The sequence below is a fragment of the Pseudophryne corroboree genome, chromosome 2, assembly GCF_028390025.1.
Source record: "Pseudophryne corroboree isolate aPseCor3 chromosome 2, aPseCor3.hap2, whole genome shotgun sequence".
In the NCBI taxonomy this organism is placed as follows: domain Eukaryota; kingdom Metazoa; phylum Chordata; class Amphibia; order Anura; family Myobatrachidae; genus Pseudophryne; species Pseudophryne corroboree.
Window position 1 is genome coordinate 40758485 of NC_086445.1, and position 21310 is coordinate 40779794.

General features: G+C 49.7%; 1 protein-coding gene across 2 annotated transcripts in view; it reads right to left on the reverse strand.

Moving 5' to 3' along the window:
- Window positions 1–1222: 1222 nt before the first annotated feature.
- The window catches only part of P2RY2 (purinergic receptor P2Y2), an 87869-nt gene continuing 67781 nt past the window's right edge, over window positions 1223–21310 (reverse strand). Inside the window, exon 2 of one of the 2 annotated variants that reach the window (XM_063951219.1) lies at window positions 1223–3562. In XM_063951219.1, coding sequence (XP_063807289.1) covers window positions 2490–3542 — 1053 coding nt within the window. In that variant the 5' untranslated portion in view covers window positions 3543–3562 and the 3' untranslated portion in view covers window positions 1223–2489. Of the gene's footprint in view, window positions 3566–21310 lie in introns of both variants that reach the window. The other variant, XM_063951218.1, reaches the window with a different exon arrangement.

Here is a 21310-nt window from a genome sequence, read left to right on the forward strand (position 1 = left end):
CGACCATTCTCATGTGTCGACCATGTGTCCATGTCGACCATGTCAATGTCGACCAATAGTGGTCGACCTAATGACTGTCGACCATAACATGGTTGACCATGTGAACGGATACCCACAATCGGACATGGTGAAAATCTCAAAAGGACTGTAATATGATCCAAACATAGCAGAACATTCTACACATCACAATATACCGTACCACAAACAATAGTAATAATAATTCGTTACATACTATCTATTTAAAATAATATGGGTTCATTGTATTTTTTTTTTGACAGGTTGTGTCTCATGAAAACAGATCTGCAGTATAGTAAATATCAAATATTGCATATTTTTACTGCAATATTAATGATTATATTGTGACACATTCTTTGTTTGCTCATAACAGATTGTGAGCTGTTTGAGATATCCACAGTTCTGAATCCTTCAATACAATGTGCTACTTTATCTGAGGCCAATCCTAGCAGGAGGAAGATTTACCTCCAACCACTTACTTTCTAAACATGTACGTTCATTAGGGAGAACCATTCAGTCTATAAGCTCCAGTGTCATTTAGGGGGAAGAGCCAATTCCCGGCAATGTGCACCGGTAATGGAGTACACTACGCAATGCTGGTCATTCCGAGTTGTTCGCTCTGTAATTTTCTTCGCATCGCAGCGATTTTCCGCTAATTGCGCATGCGCAATGTTCGCACTGCGACTGCGCCAAGTAAATTCGCTATGCAGTTAGGTATTTTACTCACGGCATTACGAGGTTTTTTCTTCGTTCTGGTGATCGTAATGTGATTGACAGGAAGTGGGTGTTTCTGGGCGGAAACTGGCCGTTTTATGGGTGTGTGTGAAAAAACGCTGCCGTTTCTGGGAAAAACGTGGGAGTGTCTGAAGAAACGGGGGAGTGTCTGGGCGAACGCTGGGTGTGTTTGTGACGTCAAACCAGGAACGAAACTGACTGAACTGATCGCAGTTGCCGAGTAAGTGTGGAGCTACTCAGAAACTGCTAAGAGGTGTCAGGGGGTAATTCCAAGTTGATCGCAGCAGGAAATTTTTTAGTAGTTGGGCAAAACCATGTGCACTGCAGGGGGGGGCAGATATAACATGTGCAGAGAGAGATAGATTTGGGTGTGGTGAGTTCAATCTGCAATCTAAATTGCAGTGTAAAAATAAAGCAGCCAGTATTTACCCTGCACAGAAACAAAATAACCCACCCAAATCTAACTCTCTCTGCAAATGTTATATCTGCCCCCCTGCAGTGCACATGGTTTTGCCCAACTGCTAAAAATTTTCCTGCTGCGATCAACTTGGAATTACCCCCTATTCGCAATTCTGCTAATCTTTCGTTCGCAATTTTACTATGCTAAGATTCACTCCCAGTAGGCAGCGGCTTAGCGTGTGCAATGCTGCTAAAAGCAGCTTGCGAGCGAACAACTCGGAATGAGGGCCAATCATCCATCTTCGCTAATTTAGCTTCTCACCCCATAGAACTGTACAGGATAATCAGTGATTTACTACCGAAATAGGCAGTAATGTGTGCAGTGATGTTTGTCGGCACATCACCTGGAATTGAATCACCCCTTTAGAGTCTGAAGAAGCAAGTAAAAAGGCTCATTCAGACACAGGGGGAAATGTATCAAGCCATGGAGATATAGCAACCAATCAGCTTTTCATAAAAAAAAACTGTGCTAGGTAAATGACAGTTAGAAGCTAATTAGTTCCACTTTATCTCTCTCCAAGGCTTGATACATCTCCCCCTCAGGCTGAGAAAACAGGACTCTATGTACTAAGCCTTGGAGAGAGATAAAGTGGACAAAGATAAAAAAGGGGGACATTTACTAAGCAGTGATAAGGGCGGAGAAGTGAGCAGGTGGAGAAGTTGCCCCATCAACAAAGCAGCAGCTCTGTATCATTTTATAGTATGCAAATTACAGATGTTACTTCAGTGCAGATTGGTTGCCATGGGCAACTTCTCCACTGGCTCACTTCTCTTATCACTGCTTAGTAAATGTCCCCCAAAGTACCAACCAACCACCTCCTAAATGTCATTTTTCAAACACAGCCTGTAAAGTGACAGTTAGGAGCTGATTCGCTGGTACTTTATCTCAGTCCACTTTATCTCTCTCTAAGGGTTAGAACATAGACCCACAGATCCATGAAATTCAGCACGTTCTCTCTCTCTCGCTCTGAATATACTCTCTACTGACAGATATAACTGTTGACCTGTCATTCTCCAAAGACAGATCCCCTATCGTTTCTTGACCAGCTCTGCAGCCAATCCTACTCGGCCATTCCCTTTCTAAATAAATAGATAACTTCATTTAAATGCGTTATGGATGCAGCCCTCGTACAGTGATTGTTTTCTTCTAAAAACATGTCCACCACCTGGAATAATGGATTGTCCATGAGTTGCTAAAGAACCGACGCCACGTACTGTGACATAACAGCTTCCAAGTCCTACATCATTTTCTCCAGTGACGCACAAGTATGGCGGTCTATTCACACCTTGGTGCTTGTAGCCGGACTGGGGCAGGGGGCGGGGCTACTGTCAGTGGCATTTACGTTCGTAACCAAACTGGAGTTATTATGGTAGGATGCAAACTTGCTCTTTAGTTTGGTGATCCCATTCCTGGAAATAATATTCCTGCGAACACTTTGTCCGGCAAGAAAGTACAAGATGGGGTCCAGGCAGCTGTTGGCGCAGGCCAGGGGTCGCATAGCTTTGTAGGCTACGTTGATTGCATTCAAAACGCTACAGTCAAGGTCTAACTTCCTGAAGTAGTAGTACAAGGTACGGTTCACATGGAAAGGCAAAAAGCAAATGATGAACACCGACATTACAATAATGATCATTTTAATAGACTTCCTCTTGGAATTGGTCGTGTCGGAAGAGGCTGCCGCCGGCTGAAGAAGGGCTCGAGTCATTAAAACATAACAGATGATGATGGTGACGAAAGGGACACAGAACAGCAGGACCAGGTTCACGGTGCTGTAAATCACAAAGTTGTCAAACAAGTCCACGCTGGATGTGTCGTGGCAGATGGTGGTGTCCCCATTGGCGCTGATGGTCACGAAGTAGAGTATGGGGGACTGGAAGGCAATTACCACAATCCAGACAATGACCGATACGATCCGGGCATTCCGCACCTTTAGCCAACCAAGAGATTTCATTGGGTAGCAGATTCCCAGGAAGCGGTGGATGCTGATACACAACAGGAATAAGATGCTGCAGTACATGTTGGTGTAGAACAGAAATTTGACAATTTTGCACAAGGCCTCTCCGAACGGCCAGTCGTCGCCCTTAGAATAATAGTACACTAGGAGGGGCAAGGAGATGACGTACATCATGTCCGATATAGCCAAGTTAAACATGTAGGTGGTAGACGCATTCCAGGGCTTAACCCGGAACAGAAAGATATATAGAGATAGGACGTTGAGTATTATCCCCACGCAGAACACAATCCCGTAGGACACCGGAAGGAGAACATATTTAAAGTCTTCGTCGAATATACACTTGTAAGTGGAATTTCCGGAACTTCCTGTGTTATTCATGGTGCGTTCACTGTCCTGTTCTTCTACGACAAACAGAAAGAGGACAGAATTTAGTTAACATGAAAAAAATTATCTGACATGTTAAAAAGTTGTAAAAAAACCCCACAAAAGATACAATTCATTAATGCAATATGTCATTACCATCTAACAATATGTAAGTATTCCCAAATACTATATAACAAAGGGGGTAATTCTGACCTGATCGCTAGCAAGCGATTTTTGCTGACCTGCAATCAGATAGTCGCCGTCTACGGGAGGGGGGGGGGGATGTATTTTCGCTGTGCAAGTGTGCGAACGCATGTGTAGCAGAGCTGCACAAACAGATCTTGTGCAGTCTCTGCGCAGCCCAGAACTTACTCAGCCGCTGCGATCACATCAGCCTGTCCGGGACCGGAATTGACGTCAGGATCCCTCCCTGCAAACACTTGGACAAACCTGCGTTTTTCCAAACACTCACGCCCTCTTCCTGGTAATCTCCTTGCGAATGCCCGTGTGAATGGATTCTTTGCACAAACCCATCGCTGAGCGGTGATCCGCTTTGTACCCGTGCGATGCGCCTGCGCATTGCGGTGCATACGTATGCGCAGTTTAGACCTGATCACCCGCGGTGCGAAAACGCCGCCTAGCGATCAGGTCTGAATTTCCCCCAAAGTTATTTCATCTGTGCTGCGTTCCTTAGCCAGTTATCCACTTGATCCCGTAACTAAACATGATGGTACACAATGGAAATTTGTTTAAAAAAAAGGTGTCTGTTAACTTAACTTGTAGATCCCCTCAAACCCATAGATTTTGTTTTTCTTTTTGGTGGTCCATAAAAGCTCAGCTCAATGCTACTTGACCAGAGGTTCCCAAACTGGGTGCCGTGGCACCGTGGTTTGCCTCTGTGCACTTGCAGGGGTGCCCTGGGCTAGTGGTCCAGGACCAATTTAAATTATTTACGGTCGATGTCAGTGGCAAACGCAGGATTTATTGAGGGGGGGGGTTCCAAATGCAGTCCACAATTTCCCACTCTGCGGTACATTGGAGCAAGTGCGGGAGTCTGGGGGAGCGGTAGAAGAAACTAGTAACGACTCTGAACATTGGTCTTTTTATACACTGTATACTGTATGGAATAAAGTATTTATATTTAACCCTATAGATGGTCTCTATTATTGGCTGTATCAAACATACTTAAATAATATAAATAAGTGGTCAGAAAAAGGTTAAACATGCCATGATAAATAAAGACACAAACATAATAGAACCAGTACTGCACTTTCTAAGCACACATTCTCCCACCTCATGGTGAGGCTCCTGTCTGTTCTTCCTGGTAGCTACACTCTTATCCAGTGCACTGATTGAGGACTCAGATCCACACACAGACAGCAAACTTGGTAGAAGAAGCTGCTACCACTGGGCACGTGCAGCAGCTCTGCTGTCCCAAAAATTGCATGATGTGACGGCAGTTCTAGTAAATAGTATTATTTACCATGACCATTGTTGTCATCATTTGAGCCACTTGCCAAGAGGAGGGAGTTTCCGTGCAACCGGAAACCCCCCCTGCGTTTGCCTATGGATGTAATAGGCAAAACCAGTGCTTCCAGTGCTTTCCAGTTATAAAATATGTGGACAAACAGAAGCAAATCTTATCCCCCACCACATACCTAAAACTAAAGAAGACATATTGTATGATTTCTCAGTAAAAAAACTTTTGACTTAGAGGTGCCGTAAAAAAAATTCTGATACTCTAGGATGCCGTGATAAAAAAAACCCACTGAACTAGATTATTAATGAAACAGTGATGATGGATCACTACAGCCAGTGCCAACACAATACTCACAGCCACAAGCCAAGTTGCATCCAAGCTCAATGAATTCTCTTTAATGAGCGAAACACATGCTGTATGACAACGAGGTGTGATAGTACATTGCTATGTTATAAATCATTTCTCAGCTGCAAGGTCAAGAAAACAGTTCTCCACTATCACAGCTAAGTCACATGAATGACAACGCCAATAACCATATATTCCCCCTCCTATCAGATGGGGTGATAAACGAGTGCAGTTGTGTTTTTTCATTTTTTCATTCACCACGGGCTGGAATAACAGATGAGCTTGCAGTTTATAGGTAATGAATGATCTTTTCCGATTTAAAAGTCTTGCTGCGACTTAGTACTGTATGTCTAATCAGACAAGTGTGCAACCGCACACACAAGGCTGACGTTTAATAATGCCAAACACGAGGACGAGGCACAGTGTTATTACAGCTGCTCTGATTTACACAGGGAAGTCCCAATTTTGATCAGTCGGTCCTGATGATCAGGGCTATTGTGCTGACAGCTAGGACTGGAAGGAGCAACGTCCTGCTAAGCGCCAAGAACTGTGCTGCATGCACATTGCCATATGTCAAGGCTGAATTTTTAGGCTATGGTTGATCGAGATGGGCACTGCTTCGTCATACTGTACCTCTCAACTGGCCCGATTTTGGTGGGACAGTCCCAGTTTGAGGAATCTCTTCCCCATACCATTCATGGACACCTTAATCAAACACTACACATAACAACAGGGCCTTAACTAGGATAGGGCAGATGGTGCCTTGCACATAGCGCAGTTTTACTGCGGGTGCATCGACTGGCGGTGGTCGCTGGATGGCAGCGCTGTTCCAGTGTGCCATGCGCTCTCCCCCGGCATGTGTGGTGCGCTCCTCCTCCGGAGAGACAGTGACCCAGTGTGCTGCAGTGCTGCCCAGGGAGTAAGATGGTGTATGACACACACACACACACACACACACACACACACACACACACACACTCACACTCTCTCTCTCTCTCTCTCTCTCTCTCTTTGGGGCTGTACCTGGTGTAATGTGTATAAAGTGCTCTACCTGGTGCAATGTGTATAAGAGGCAATACCTGGTGTAATGTGTTTAAGGGGCTCTACCTGGCATAATGTGTTTAAGGGGCTCTACCTGGCATAATGTGTTTAAGGGGCTCTACCTGGCGCAATGTGTATTAGAGGCTCTACCTGGCGTAATGTGTAGAAGGGGCTCTACCTGGTGTAATGTGTAGAAGGGCTCTACCTGGCGCAATGTGTATTAGAGGCTCTACCTGGCGTAATGTGTAGAAGGGGCTCTACCTGGTGTAATGTGTAGAAGGGCTCTACCTGGTGGAATGTGTAGAGAGGGCTCTAGCTGGCATAATGTGTTTAAGAGGCTCTACCTGGCATAATGTGTATAAGGGACTCTACCTGGCGTAATGTGTTTAAGAGGCTCTACCTGGCATAATGTGTATAAGGGGCTCTACCTGGCATAATGTGTATTAGAGGCTCTACTTGGCGTAATGTGTTTAAGAGGCTCTACCTGACATAATGTTATTAAGGGGCTCTACCTGGCGCAATGTGTATAAGAGGCTCTACCTGGCGCAATGTGTTTAAGGGGCTCTACACAGTATAATTTGTGTACAGGGCTCTACCTGGCATAACGTGTGTAAGGGGCAATACCTGGCATAACACCCCCTTCCAAAGACTGTGCCAATTTAAAGATCTCCAGTGTTGGAAGCTACTTCTCACTGCTTCGGAGGCTAGGCATGTTCTTGTGAAGGCAAAGCTGTAGCTGAAGTCAGGAAAGGGAGGCATCACTGAATCCTGGGAGTGGTAGTTTTACCCTGGATATTTAATTTGCCCTAGCATGTGCAGAATATACAAGACTGAGCTGGTTTGGAGATTTACAGTTTTATAAGAGCTTAGTCCAAAAATTTTCCATAGATAACAGCAGTGTTATTGCAGTAATTGGCATTTCTCCCACCAGGGAGGAATATAATATATCGCTCCATACAAACCTGGTGACACCAAGGTTACAGTCAGATCTCATCAGTTTACCTTATCTGAGATATGAACTCTAGAACCTCTGCATGTGACACAAGATTAGCTGATCTTTGTTCCGCCATAATGTCGGCCCACACACTCCCTATATCCCATAACCATTGCTGTGGACGGTAATTATTTTGTTTCTAGTGAATTTTTATAAACTCAGTGTGCTGTATTATTATCCATCATATATCATTATTACCCTATAGTTATAGGGGACCAGGGCTTATTTTGTGCAGCTCCCACAATTGGGGAGCCGCAGTCTGATCTGTGGAGTGATCATGCACAGGGCAGGTGCCACGCGTTTAGCAGCATGTCGGCACAATGATTAGTTTGCTGACTCATGGCACTGAACTCTTGAATTCGATTCCCACCAAAGGGGGTCATTCCGAGTTGTTCGCTCGTTGCCGATTTTCGCAACGGAGCGATTAAGGCAAAAATGCGCATGCGCATGGTACGCAGCGCGCATGCGCTAAGTATTTTAGCACAAAACTTAGTAGATTTACTCACGTCCGAATGAAGAATTTTCATCGTTGAAGTGAACGGAGTGTGATTGACAGGAAGTGGGTGTTTCTGGGCGGAAACTGACCGTTTTCCGGGAGTGTGCTAAAAAACGCAGGCGTGCCAGGATAAAACGCAGGAGTGTCTGGAGAAACGGGGGAGTGGCTGGCTGAACGTAGGGCGTGTTTGTGACGTCAAACCAGGAACGAAACGGGCTGAGCTGATCGCAGTGTAGGTGTAAGTCTCGAGCTACTCAGAAACTGCTAAGAATTATTTAATCGCAATTCTGCTACTCTTTTGTTCGCTATTCTGCTAAGCTAAGATACACTCCCAGAGGGCGGCGGCCTAGCGTGTGCAATGCTGCTAAAAGCAGCTAGCGAGCGAACAACTCGGAATGAGGGCCATAGTCCATTCTGTGTGGAGTTTGTATGTTTACACGGGTTTCCTCTCTTTTCCATACCGTACACCACCGTGCACGAAGGCCAATTTATTCAGAAGTGAATTCCACATGCGTTTTGTTTAGCAGCATGGCGGCACAGTGGTTAGCAAACTAACTCGTGGCACTGAACTCTTGAATTCGATTCCCACCAAAGTCCATTCGGTGTGGAGTTTGTATGTCTACGTGGCTTTCCTCTATTTTCCGTGTGCCACCGTACACTAAGGCCAATTTATTCAGACGTGAATTCCACGCAGATAGGATCCCGATCAGAACACAAGTCAAAAGCCCCCCTACTTATAAGCAGCAAGGGAGACCACTGTTACACAGAGGCTTCAAGGTCTGTTTGTGTCGTGGCCCAGCCCACGCGCGGCACCAGGATCCAGCCTTTTAGCTACAGCCGTCTTGGTGTGTGTTGGCGGCTCCTTCACAACTCGTGTGTCTTCACAATTCTGACTCTACATAGATAAACACAATACTAAACAGTGCAACTCCGTATAAAGCTGGTCACACAGGCTTGTCCGATAGCCAAGTGACGGGATCACTGCTTGATCGGCCACTCGCAGTGGACCACTTCCAGTGTTACTGCGTCCCAGTTAGTAGGAGAGCCCACAAACGGGCTGATAGTGTTATATGCACCCCACATTTACCAACAAGTTCCTTAATGATTTCTATAGGGTTATTGGGGGTCATTCCGAGTTGATCGCTCGCTAGCAGTTTTTAGCAGCCGTGCAAACGCTATGCCGCCTCCCACTGGGAGTGTATTTCAGCTTAGCAGAAGTGCGAACGAAAGGATCGCAGAGCGCCGGCATAATTATTTTGTGCCGTTTTAGAGTAGCTCAATACATACTGCGATGACATCAGACTGTTCAGTTCCTGTTTTGACGTCATGAACACGCCCTGCGTTCACCCAGCCACGCCTGCGTTTTTCCTGGCACGCCTGCGTTTTTTCGAACACTCCCTGAAAACGGTCAGAAACGCCCCCTTCCTGTCAATCACTCTGCGGCCACCAGTGCGACTGAAAAGCATCGCTAGACCTTGTGTGAAACTACATCGTTCGTTGTAAAATTACTTTGCGCGTGCACACTGCGCCGCATACGCATGCGCAGAAGAGCCTTTTTTTCCCCTCATCGCTACTGAGCGAACGAAAGCAGCTAGCGATCAACTTGGAATGACCCCCATTAATGGGGGTATGGGCCGTTGGGTCGACTCAACTTAGGTCAACCTAGGTCGACCGTGGAAGGTCGACATGCATTAGGTCGACAGGGTCATTAGGTCGACATGGTCATTAGGTCGACATGTACTAAGTCGACAGGACGAAAGGTCGACATGGGTTTTTGTCCTTTTTTTGGTATCGTTTTCCTTGCTCGCCATGCTTCGGACAAGGTTACCGTTCCCAATTGTAGTCCACATGGATCGTCAAGTATGAAAAAGTCCAAAAAAAAATAAATGTGAAAAACTCATGTCGACCTTTTGACCTAGTACATGTCGACCTAATGACCATATCGACCTATTGACCATGTCAACCTAATGCATGTCGACCTTCAGTGGTCGACCTAATGACTGTCGATCTAAGCTGTGTCGACCTAACGACCGTATCCCATTACTGGTATGTGTCTGCTTCAGAGATATACTGTACACTGTATGAATTTTGCACCATGCGTCCTCAGCACAGAGCTGGCCATCGGTATAGGCCATACAGGCGAATGCCTAGGGCACCACTGCTCCAGGGGTGCCGAGCAAGTAACACAGTGCTTTGTGGTGGGACTGGCTGCAATCTAAGGGGACCGGCTGAAATCTTGCCTAGGGCACCAAATTGGTGAGGGCTGGCTCAAGCCCAGCGTAAGAGCCAGACATACTTCAAAGTGATAAATGAGCATTTTATACTTGCTATGTGAATGTCATACAGTCTCAGGCATTACTGACTGGTTCTGCCGTGATATCTCCCTAGGTAGTACAGCGCTGCGCTGTGTATACTTAGAGCAGAGAGCATTCCATTGTAACGGCAATTCCCAGCTGTAATTACCTATCAAACAGAGCAAACAAAAGATGCATGACCGTGAGATGCAAACACGCAAAATAAATAAAAAGGTCATAAACCGCTTCTGACGAGGTAGTGAGTGTGTGATCGCTGTCAGCGGAATGTGGAGCAGCAGAAACGTGGGGCAGGCTATGTACCTTGGGACAGGCTATGTACCGCGGGGCAGGCTATGTACCGCGGGGCAGGCTATGTACCTTGGGCCATCCTGAAACACGGAACTTTATAACACATATTGGGGAAGAAGTATTAAGCCTTGAGAAGTGATAAAGTGGAGAGTGCTAAAGTACCAGCCAATCCATTCTTAACTGCCAGGGCCGTTTCTAGACAATTTGGCTCCCAGTGCGAGATTTCAAAATGCGCCCCCCCCCCCCCCATTGCTATAAAAAAAAATTGCGTGCCCCCCCCCCCCCCCATATAGCCAGAAAAAAAGCATGCGCGCGCTCCCGACAAGGCTGTGTGGCCTGATTGAAATGGGCGTGGTCTCATTACAGTGGGCGTGGCCTCGTCTGATATCACACCCACCACAGGGGGAAAAAATAAAAAAGTCCCCTTTTTACACATTACACCAGGCAAGTGTCCCCATATTACACAGCGCGGCAGGCAGGTGTCCCCATTTTACAAAGTGCGGCAGGCAGGTGTCCCCATTTTACAAAGTGCGGCAGGCAGGTGTCCCCATTTTACAAAGTGCGGCAGGCAGGTGTCCCCATTTTACACAGTACGCAGGCAGATATCCCCATTTTACACAGTACGCAGGCAGGTGTCCCCATTTTACACAGTACGCAGGCAGATATCCCCATTTTACACAGTACGCAGGCAGGTGTCCCCATTTTACACAGTACGCTGGCAGGTGTCCCCATTTTACACAGTACGCACGCAGGTGTCCCCATTTTACACAGTACGCACGCAGGTGTCCCCATTTTACACAGTACGCAGGCACGTGCCCCCATTTTACACAGTACGCAGGCAGGTATCCCAATTTACACAGTGCGGCAGGTATCCCCATTTACACAGTGCGGCAGGTATCCCCATTTACACAGTGCGGCAGGTATCCCCATTTACACAGTGCGGCAGGTGCCCCCATTTTACACAGTGCGGCAGGTATCCCCATTTACACAGTGCGGCAGGTGCCCCCATTTTACACAGTGCGGCAGGTGTCAAGTGGGAGGAGGGAGGGAGGGAGAGAGAGAGAATAGTATACTTACAACTTGCCGCTCTTCGGGTCCCGCGCGCCGGCCGCCTCCTCTGACGATGGTTATCTCCAGTCCTCCTCTCCTCCCTCTCTCATCCCCAGAGCGCTCCTGCTCGGGGGGCGGGGCTTCGCGAAATGACGCGTTTGCGTCATGACGTCACGACGCAAACGCGTCATTCCGCGAAGCCCCGCCCCCCGAGCAGGAGCGCTCGGGGGATGAGAGAGGGAGGAGAGGAGTAGTCACAAAGTGCTGCGGCGGGCGCCCCGTGCGGTTGCCCGGCTCGCCCGCCGCTAGAAACGGCACTGTTAACTGCCATGTTACAGGCTGTGTTTGAAAAAAATGTAAATGTAATTTAAAAAAAATAATAATAATACAGAATCAACATATATACCTGCCAAATAGACAGATGGAGAGATTAAGTTGAGAGAGATAAAGTACCGGCCAATCAGCTCCTGTCATTTTTCAAACACAGATTAGTCAGCTGATTGACTGGTATTTTATCTCTCTCCACTATCACTCTCCAAGGATGAGTCCATCTGCCCCTCTGTCTCCATCACATTTATCCCACATCTCAAGACCTCAAGCAGGAGGAACGCCCCCAACAGCAGAGATATCACAGTAATGGGTGAGAGCTCAGCATTATCTCCTGAGGAAACAGAGCCGTCATGATACTAAGGACGGGAAACCACTGACGTATGGCCAACGGAAGTCCAAACCCCTGTGATGCCGCCGGTGTATATGCCTGACATGCAGGGGTTAGCAAGCGCTGGTATCTGTCAGCGGAGGGCATTTTGACTAATGGCAATTTGGTACTATAAGGCCTCCTTTCCGTGCTGCTAGTCTCCAGCGGGTAACAGGGCAAGGCATTTCCCTGTGTTAAGGGCGGTGTAATAGCCACCAAATACTGGCTGTACTGGGAACATGTCTACGTCCACACAGTCATGGGTAGCCCTACTGGACGGGTGTGGTTCGTTTTATCGACAGTGTCTAGGTCGACAATGTTTAGGTCGACCACTATAGGTCGACAGTCACTAGGTCGACATGGATGGAAGGTCGACAGGGTTTCTAGGTCGACATGTGCTAGGTCGACAGGTCTAAAGGTCGACATGAGGATTTTTTGTGTGTGTGTGTCGTTTTCTTCGTAAAGTGACCGGGATCCCAAATTAGTGCACCGCGTCCCTTCGGGCATGGTGCCTTCGCTCTGCTACCGCTTCGCTCGGCACACTTTACCGTTCCAATCGTAGTCCACGTGGATCGTTAAGTATGAAAAAAATCCCAAAAAAAATAAAAAATGTGAAAAACTCATGTCGACCTTTAGACTTGTCGACCTAGCACATGTCGACCTAGAAACCCTGTCGACCTTCCATCCATGTCAACCTAGTGACTGTCGACCTATAGTGGTCGACCTAAACATTGTCGACCTAGACACTGTCGATCTTCAGACCGGATCCCCTACTGGACAACCAAAACCACCCCCTCCATCACCAAGTTTACCCCCCTCTCCCCGGTTCCAGGATCGCCCTCGCTTCCGAGTAAATCATCCCTATTGGGTTGAGTGAGTTTGTATAACACCATCACCCAACATCCTCCTCAGTGCACTTACATTTTAGTATAAATTTCATTCTTCCCTGTGGTCCACATCCGAGTGTGGTGGGACAGGTACTTATAATAATAATTCTTACGTGCCGCTGTGTCGCTATTTCATCACAGCCCTGATCCCTTCTTAATTGAAATTGTTGAGTTCTCTCCGTACCCAGCAACATTCTTAACTGTTTATATACCCTGTACTTGTCCCGCAAGGTCTTGTACTGTAAGTCTCTGTTTCCTTGTCTAATGCTATGTTTATGTACATTGCTAGTCGCTGTGGAACCCTTGTGGCGCCATACAAAGGATAATAATAATAGTAACTGTATGACAAATTATGCAACATCCACAATCCACCCAAACCTTTATCAGAACGGCCATATTGTGCCTATTTCCAGGGAGGTCATGGAGCACGCAGGTGTTATTATCTCATGAACTTAGGACCCTATTCAGTAAGGAGTGCAAATTCAGCTTTTTACCAGAACCTGCAATCCATTGCCTCGCATGCTGGGGGCCGCCCATCGCAGGACAAGGCCGCCCAGCGTGCTACCCGCTGCCCCCCCCCCCCCATGTGCGACCCACGCTAATTGTGATCACTTCACAATTAGTGCGCGGTTTCAGAAATTAGGGAAGCCTCCTGCCAGCGCAGCCTGGCTTAGATCGCCATCTTTTTTATTCAATGCGATTGCGTATGACAACACATAGCCACCCTAATAACGCCGCCGACACCCCCCGTTCGTGTTGCCAAGTCTCATTTCCCTTCCGCTGCAACGCTCTGTCTCTGCCTTGGAAACCGAGCATTGCCGCCCCTCTTCCGCCTGTCAGGCAGAGGCGTTCGCATTTACTGCAGGGTGCCTGCAGTAAATGTGGGTGCATGGACAGGACGGGCCCAGTCGATCCAACCTGAATTAGGAACTTAGGGGTACATTTACTAAGCAGTGATAAGAATGGAGAAGTGAGCCAGTGGAGAAATTTCCCCATCAACCAATCAGCAGCTCTGTATCATTTTATAGTATGCAAATTATAGATGTTACTTCAGTGCTGATTGGTTGCCATGGGCAACTTCTGGACTGGCTCACTTCTCCGCTCTTATCACTGCTTAGTAAATGTCCCCCTTAGTTTCAAGTGAATTGTTTCTTGCTTTACTAACGTCACTCCCACTGATAGTGATTATTTCCTTATGTGATAAACTTCACACGTCAGATGCATACGCACGCCACTCAAGCACACTTATCTTAGTAAATAAAGACACAACAACCGTAATTGGCGTGAAAGGGGTCAGCTTTTTATTTTGACTGAGAGGGAGGCCTATTAATACTAAAACTAAAAATGCAGACTTCCCTCTCTAACTAAGGTGGCGGGGAGAAGAACGGTTAAGCATGATAAACAACTTAATAAGGGTAATCCAAAATTATATGACGAAATAGAGCAATAAACATGTGTGTGTGAGGGGGCCTTCTGCCCCAGATGTTCCGGGATAGGCCTCCTGCCTCCATCCCGAGCAATAAAAACATAAGTGTGAGGGGGCCTTCTGCCCCAGATGTTCCGGGATCAGCCTCCTGCCTCCATCCCAGACATCGTAAATCCAAAAATCCAAGGCCAGGGGTCGACCTTCTGCCACTACCCCTGTCCACCAACAGTTGTAGGGACAGAGGTACGCTCTGCCCCTACGGGTTAAAAAATAGGGCCACCGGCCCCGATATCCACACATGTTTATGATCTATCATATGGGTCCACCAGGTACGGTGGTGCCCATCAATTAATAATAAGACTATAAAATTACCTAAGAGTTCACCCGAACTTACTAAAAATAAACTCCTTAAGTTGAACTAAAATAACCATTCAGAAACCGGCCACCAAAAGCCGACACAAGTAACCCCATTGGAGCAACAAAAAACCAACTCCCCAGGGCGGGAGGGTGGGTCACGGAAAAACTTGAGAGAGGCAGTATTTCCTAGGTCTGAAGACTATATGTATGTCAGACCGGCCCCTATACAGAATCCAGCCAATCAACATCCAGGCAGTTTCCCTTATGTTCCTCCCACAAAAACTGTAACCCCTTCCGTGCCAGAGTATGCATTAAGAGGCGCGCTGCATGCCCAGCGGTGAGTTTATGTTGTCTCGGCCACATTCATGACCTACGCAATCTTAAACTTCACACGTCAGATGCATACGCACGCCACTCAAGCACACTTATCTTAGTAAATAAAGACACAACAACCGTAATTGGCGTGAAAGGGGTCAGCTTTTTATTTTGACTGAGAGGGAGGCCTATTAATACTAAAACTAAAAATGCAGACTTCCCTCTCTAACTAAGGTGGCGGGGAGAAGAACGGTTAAGCATGATAAACAACTTAATAAGGGTAATCCAAAATTATATGACGAAATAGAGCAATAAACATGTGTGTGTGAGGGGGCCTTCTGCCCCAGATGTTCCGGGATAGGCCTCCTGCCTCCATCCCGAGCAATAAAAACATAAGTGTGAGGGGGCCTTCTGCCCCAGATGTTCCGGGATCGGCCTCCTGCCTCCATCCCAGACATCGTAAATCCAAAAATCCAAGGCCAGGGGTCGACCTTCTGCCACTACCCCTGTCCACCAACAGTTGTAGGGACAGAGGTACGCTCTGCCCCTACGGGTTAAAAAATAGGGCCACCGGCCCCGATATCCACACATGTTTATGATCTATCATATGGGTCCACCAGGTACGGTGGTGCCCATCAATTAATAATAAGACTATAAAATTACCTAAAAGTTCACCCGAACTTACTAAAAATAAACTCCTTAAGTTGAACTAAAATAACCGTTCAGAAACCGGCCAACTGCCAGGTTACCAACCTGCCACCGCCACCTGACCCGAAAACTCGACTCAACTAAACAAAGCAGAATACAAAGAAAACTCACTAAACTCAAACTAAAGAAAACAGAATACGAAACTAAAAAGACCTGAAGACCCGGTGCACCAGATAAGCGCGGATCCAGCCGCCTGCCTGCAAAAGAAGGGTGTTAGGCCCAACACCGATGTTTAAGAAACGAAATATAAGGAGAAATTGGGTAACCTAACCTACATCCCTAACAGGAAGGGGGGGGGTCGCCCAATTTGACTTGAGGCAAAAACGCAAAACTTCGTCAGCCGGCAAAAGCCGTAATTAAAACCAACGATAAAACAAAAATTCCTCAAGGCCCCCGCAATCGCAAAGTGCAACTGCGACGAGCGGCTAATCCTCAAAGGGGCGCACTGGGAGGAAAAGGCCTGATATAGCGCCGGACTGCACCAGACCTCCACCTACCCAGTGCCCGGACATCGACTTCGGACCAACCCGCCGCAGCGGCTGCCGAAGCAGGGCTGATGCGGAAAGAGTGAGCCCCATAGCCAGCCGGAGATAGACCCAGGTATAAAATACAACGTCCCAAAACCAACCGGAATTGTTACCTAGTCAACGGGGAACCGCCACAATGGACGAGCCACCCGGGAGGCGCTGGAGGCCGTACAGACGAATAAGACCGGGCCGTGGGAACTGGACAAATGCCCCGCACACGGGCCCGACCCCACTCGAACCCACAGCCCCCTGCCCACTACGTCGGTCTTGGAGCGCTGAATCCCACACCACAAACCGTCGGGGCGTACGACGACGTGGGCCGCCAGCATGGGCGAGGCAGAAGTCCGGGAGACGGACACCAGCTCACCCACCCTGAACCCACTGTGGAAGGCCCTCGTAAAGGCCGCCATGAAGAGGCGAACCTCGTATCCCCGCATTGTATCCCCGTTTAGTGAGTGCTGAATCCTACAGCGCAAACCGTTGCGGCGTATGTCGACGGCTGTTATTGACGGAAAGGAAGGCCTATTAAATCCAAACTTGGATGAAAATCCCTCACTAACTGGGGGACGGTTGAAATATTTATCACCCATAGCAGAAAGCATACAGCACATAAAAATTAAATATCTCAAAATTATAAGTGAAATCATATCTTAAATGTTGGAGGGCCCGCTGCCCCGATGTTCTGGGATTGGCCTTCTGCCACCATCCCTGAAGGCCGGCTGCCCAGATGTGCAGGGATTGGCCTGCTGCCACCATCCCTGACATCCCGAATCCAATGCAACTATGGGCCATCTGCCTCGTTAGGGGTCTTACCACTATGGCCCCAATCCAGAAGGTAGCGACTCCACCGCTCCCAAGCGGCCAGACAAGCCGCGAAAGTTGCAGGAAAAAAAAAACCTGTGGGCTAAGTCCTCCAATCCGCACACTGAAGCAGGACAGGAGTCCCTTTGGATTTGAGATGCAGGAGCCGACTGCCTAAACCGCTGCCAGTTGACGCGAGAAAAAGGTATCATCAATGTCGTTGCACTCGGCCGGGACATGCGCGGCTCACAACGTAATGTAGTTCACCCAGCATAGCAAGACTATCTGTGCGAAGACCCGCATTACCGGCAAGGATGTGGACTCCTGCCTAACGATGGCAAAAGCCACGCCCAACTGGTAGAACCAGAAGACCCCTTGTGTGTTACGCAGGGCATTGCGCCAGAGCTCCGATGCGCCCAGTACGGTAAAAATACCCAGCAATAGCAAGTGTGTCAGGAAGCGCTCGCTAATCGCAAGCACCAGAGGTGTCCGTGAAAAGCTCCAGGGAGGCGCCAGACACGACCGCCTCCCACCCAACACAGACATCGCTGAAACAACCTAGAAATTCATCCCTTGTACGTAATTCCACCAAATTTCGAGGGACAATCTGAGAAAAGTGATGCGGGCGTCGAATCCCAACTGTCGCCCGCTCCAATCCTGCAAGCAAAATTAAACAGGCCCAATAGGGATTGAGCCCACATGAAAGGAAGCTTGGCCGCAGCAGGTGCATAAAGATTGTCATAGTGAAGACTTAACACCGTATCCACTGGGAGACTACAGAGCCCGGCGACAGAATCAATCTGAATTCCGAGATAAACTAAGGATGCAGAAGGCCATAAAGCCGCTCAGGCACCACCGGAACACCAAAGTGTGCGAAGAGGGCAAGTGCCCTCCACAAGAAGCTAGTGCAGCGATCCGAGGCCTGTGGTACGATCAAAAGGAAATCATCCAAGCCGTGCGAAAATTTGCTGTTCGCCCGTACTACGCTCCAGGCACCAATGGAGGAAAGAACTGAATCCCTCAAAGTATGCGCAAGAGAGAGACAACCCATAGGGAGGTACCGATCTAAGTAATATCCATCGCCAAATATAGAAAACCCATAAACCGAAAGGTGGAAGGGTGCAGAGGGAGAAGACGAACTGCTGACCGGATGGGCAAGTTACGACCCCCCGTCCCAAAGAACCTAATGGCGGCTATGGCCGAATCAAAGGACAGGGAAATTACCCTACACCGATCATCGGGGTCATCATGTACTGATGACCCCAGGGGACAAGAAGATGTTGTAGGAGCCTAAATGTGGCCGCGGACTTCTGGGGCACTATCCCGATGGGGAACAAGATCAAACCCGGTAAGGGGGGGTGGGGTTTATCATCCGGCCCAACAACAGCTCACCCGGAAGGTTCAGCGGAGCATGTCCGGAAACTCCCGAGCTGAACGCAGGTTCGTACCAGCCCTGGGACCTACTAGCCCACATATCGGCAATGGGAAACCGGAGGTGAAACCCGAGACCAAAAATTGGGCGGCCACCCGCCGCGGGAACCCTTGCAGCCAGGGTATGAGCGCCAGTAATCTGAATTGGGATGGGGGCCAAGGCCAGCGCCTGGGGCTGTGGGAACGCGACTCTGCCAGGCCTGCGGTCCCGAATTACCCATTGTCCCAGGACTGCTGCAGTCCTTGATTCCATGGGCTCCGCCACCTCCGAATGCAGGAGTGATAAAAAACGACACCGACCACCTAACTCACAGTGGGCATTACGGAAATAGAAGCATTCACCATCCTCGTGCGTGATGGACTCGCTCGAAGAACGGCAAAAACGAGAGCCAGGCCAATTCGGCCATCGTCTCGCCGTCCTCGGTTCCTCGGAACCTTGTGTGACTTCCGAGCCCAATTCGACATCCTTTAGTAGATCTCCCGGCCATGCTGTTTGCGCCGGAAGGCCCTACCGTAACGTCGCCAAGCCGACCCCTTATACTCATGGTACAGTACGTGTATAAGGAATTGGTAGCGCACAAGGTTCCTGTGCTCGTCCGGACGCTTCTAAAAGAACACGCCATACAGATTAACATGCACCTAACTCAAGTAGGGGGGATCGCAAAGCGTCTTTGCTGCCCAGTCCTGTTTGCTAGGCGAAAGCAAAGCTTTAGGAGCATCGCCCGGAAGGGCAAAGATATGGACGTATTGGCCCTTAGGGATCCAGCCCCAGACCTGGGGCCTAAAACCACATTGCACTGCCTTGTTAGCGCCGTGACCGGTGTCCGACTCAACCGACACTTGCGAGGTGGAAGAGGTTGGACACCAACGCACACTGCGTTGGACCCTATCTAAACCGCCGTCGGAGGACACCCCCTCCGAGGACGTGGATACAAGGGATGAGTCCGTGCCCCGATGCCTACGCCTGCGTCTACAGCGCTTGCCGGAAAATCTTTACGCGTACTGTCACCCACGCTAGAGGAGCGGGCTGAGTACTAGATCCCAACCGCTACGGGGGGTAACCGCACTACATCGGGACCAGTCAGGGTGCGATGAAGCTCACCTGCACGGGAAGCAACTCCGTCCGTCCCTGCACCCACCGGATGACTTGCTGCGGCACCGGCCGACTCAATTCCAGTCCCGACGTACATGACTGGGGAAACAAAAGAGACATTGTTCCCGTGGCCCACATCGGTCGCGCAGCCGCTGCGAGCTTTCCACCAGAGGACAGGAGCGGCAGAAGTGTCTGCACGATGCTATCAGCCAAAGAAGCGGTAGCCGGCCCCCTGACCCCCGGGTACGGAGTATACAAGGGGGGGCACCTCCGACACGACTGAGGGCCGAATGGCGGACAAGGCGTTGACGTCCACCAAAGGTGCGGACACCGTCGCTCTAAGTTCAGACACGGCACGTGAGTCCCGCGGCCCCACAGTAGGTTCACAAATCACCCGTAGGGAGCCAGGACCCGGACGAACCCTCGCAGTCGGGTATAACGTCTTTGCAGTCCAGCTGCAATGAGCTCTGCCTGACCGCCTGCGCTGCGACCCCATCCTCTTGATAATTGGCCTATGATAAAATACCCGAGCGCCGTAGCTACTAGAAAGATGCAATGCATCGTCCGACAGAGGGCTGTCCGCAGCAGCGTCCGAGTTCTCAGTAGGGACCCAGTGAGGGACAGACAACCCTGTATGCGCCAGTGAACGCTGCGGCCGGGCACCTTAGCCTAGGACCGGCCGGGACCGCACGGCCACGGCTGGTGGCGTCACAGTGTAACCCCAGATGGGGGCGGAGTCATGGGTCCAACCACGGCAGGAGAAGGCTGGTGGCCTCTCTCACTGCGGGCGGACGCGGAGCGTCGCAACAGCCCCTGAAAGTTACACAGGCAGAACCGCCCCATAAGCCACGGCAGAGCGGGCGCAGCACGCCGCCCCGCCGCTCGCAACCCGGTCCATGAGCAGGGACAGTACGATCGCCACCGGGCCCCGCAAGAGAAGATCTCCCTAGGGGTTCCCAGGTGCGGGATCGAGATATGGAAGCACGCGCGCGCCGCACGGACCCACTGTGTCGGCAGCAGCGCGACCCCCTGCCCGTTCAGAGGAGAGGGGCATGGGTCATGGAGCCCGCCCCCACTGTGGTGTGCTAACTGAAATGCAGGCCGCGCGCGCTGGCCGGACACACCGCGTTCGGCAGCCGCGCGACCCCCCCCCCCCCGTCCCCCTAGTGGAGAGGAGAGTAAAACATCATGCCGCACGCGCGTGCTGGCCGGACCCACCGCGTCCGGCAGCCGTGCGACCACCCGCCCGCCCCTTGAATGCTGTAGTTGGAAAGGGAGGGAGGGATGGATGGATGGATGGAGGGGGGGGGGGGCGCGCCGGGCAGCTGGGCGGGAGCGCCGATCCGTCAGAGCAGGACCAGCGCGCCAGCCAGCCGCCCAACGTGATGGTAATGCCTCACAGTGGCGGGTGCAGGGACAGCACAACCCCGTCCCCTGCAGGCCGCCTCAGCCACCCCTGGACCCCCGGCGCTCTGTCCCCGGCCGCAGCCAGCAGCGGGGACGGAGACGGAGAGAGAGGAAGTGAACCGCGG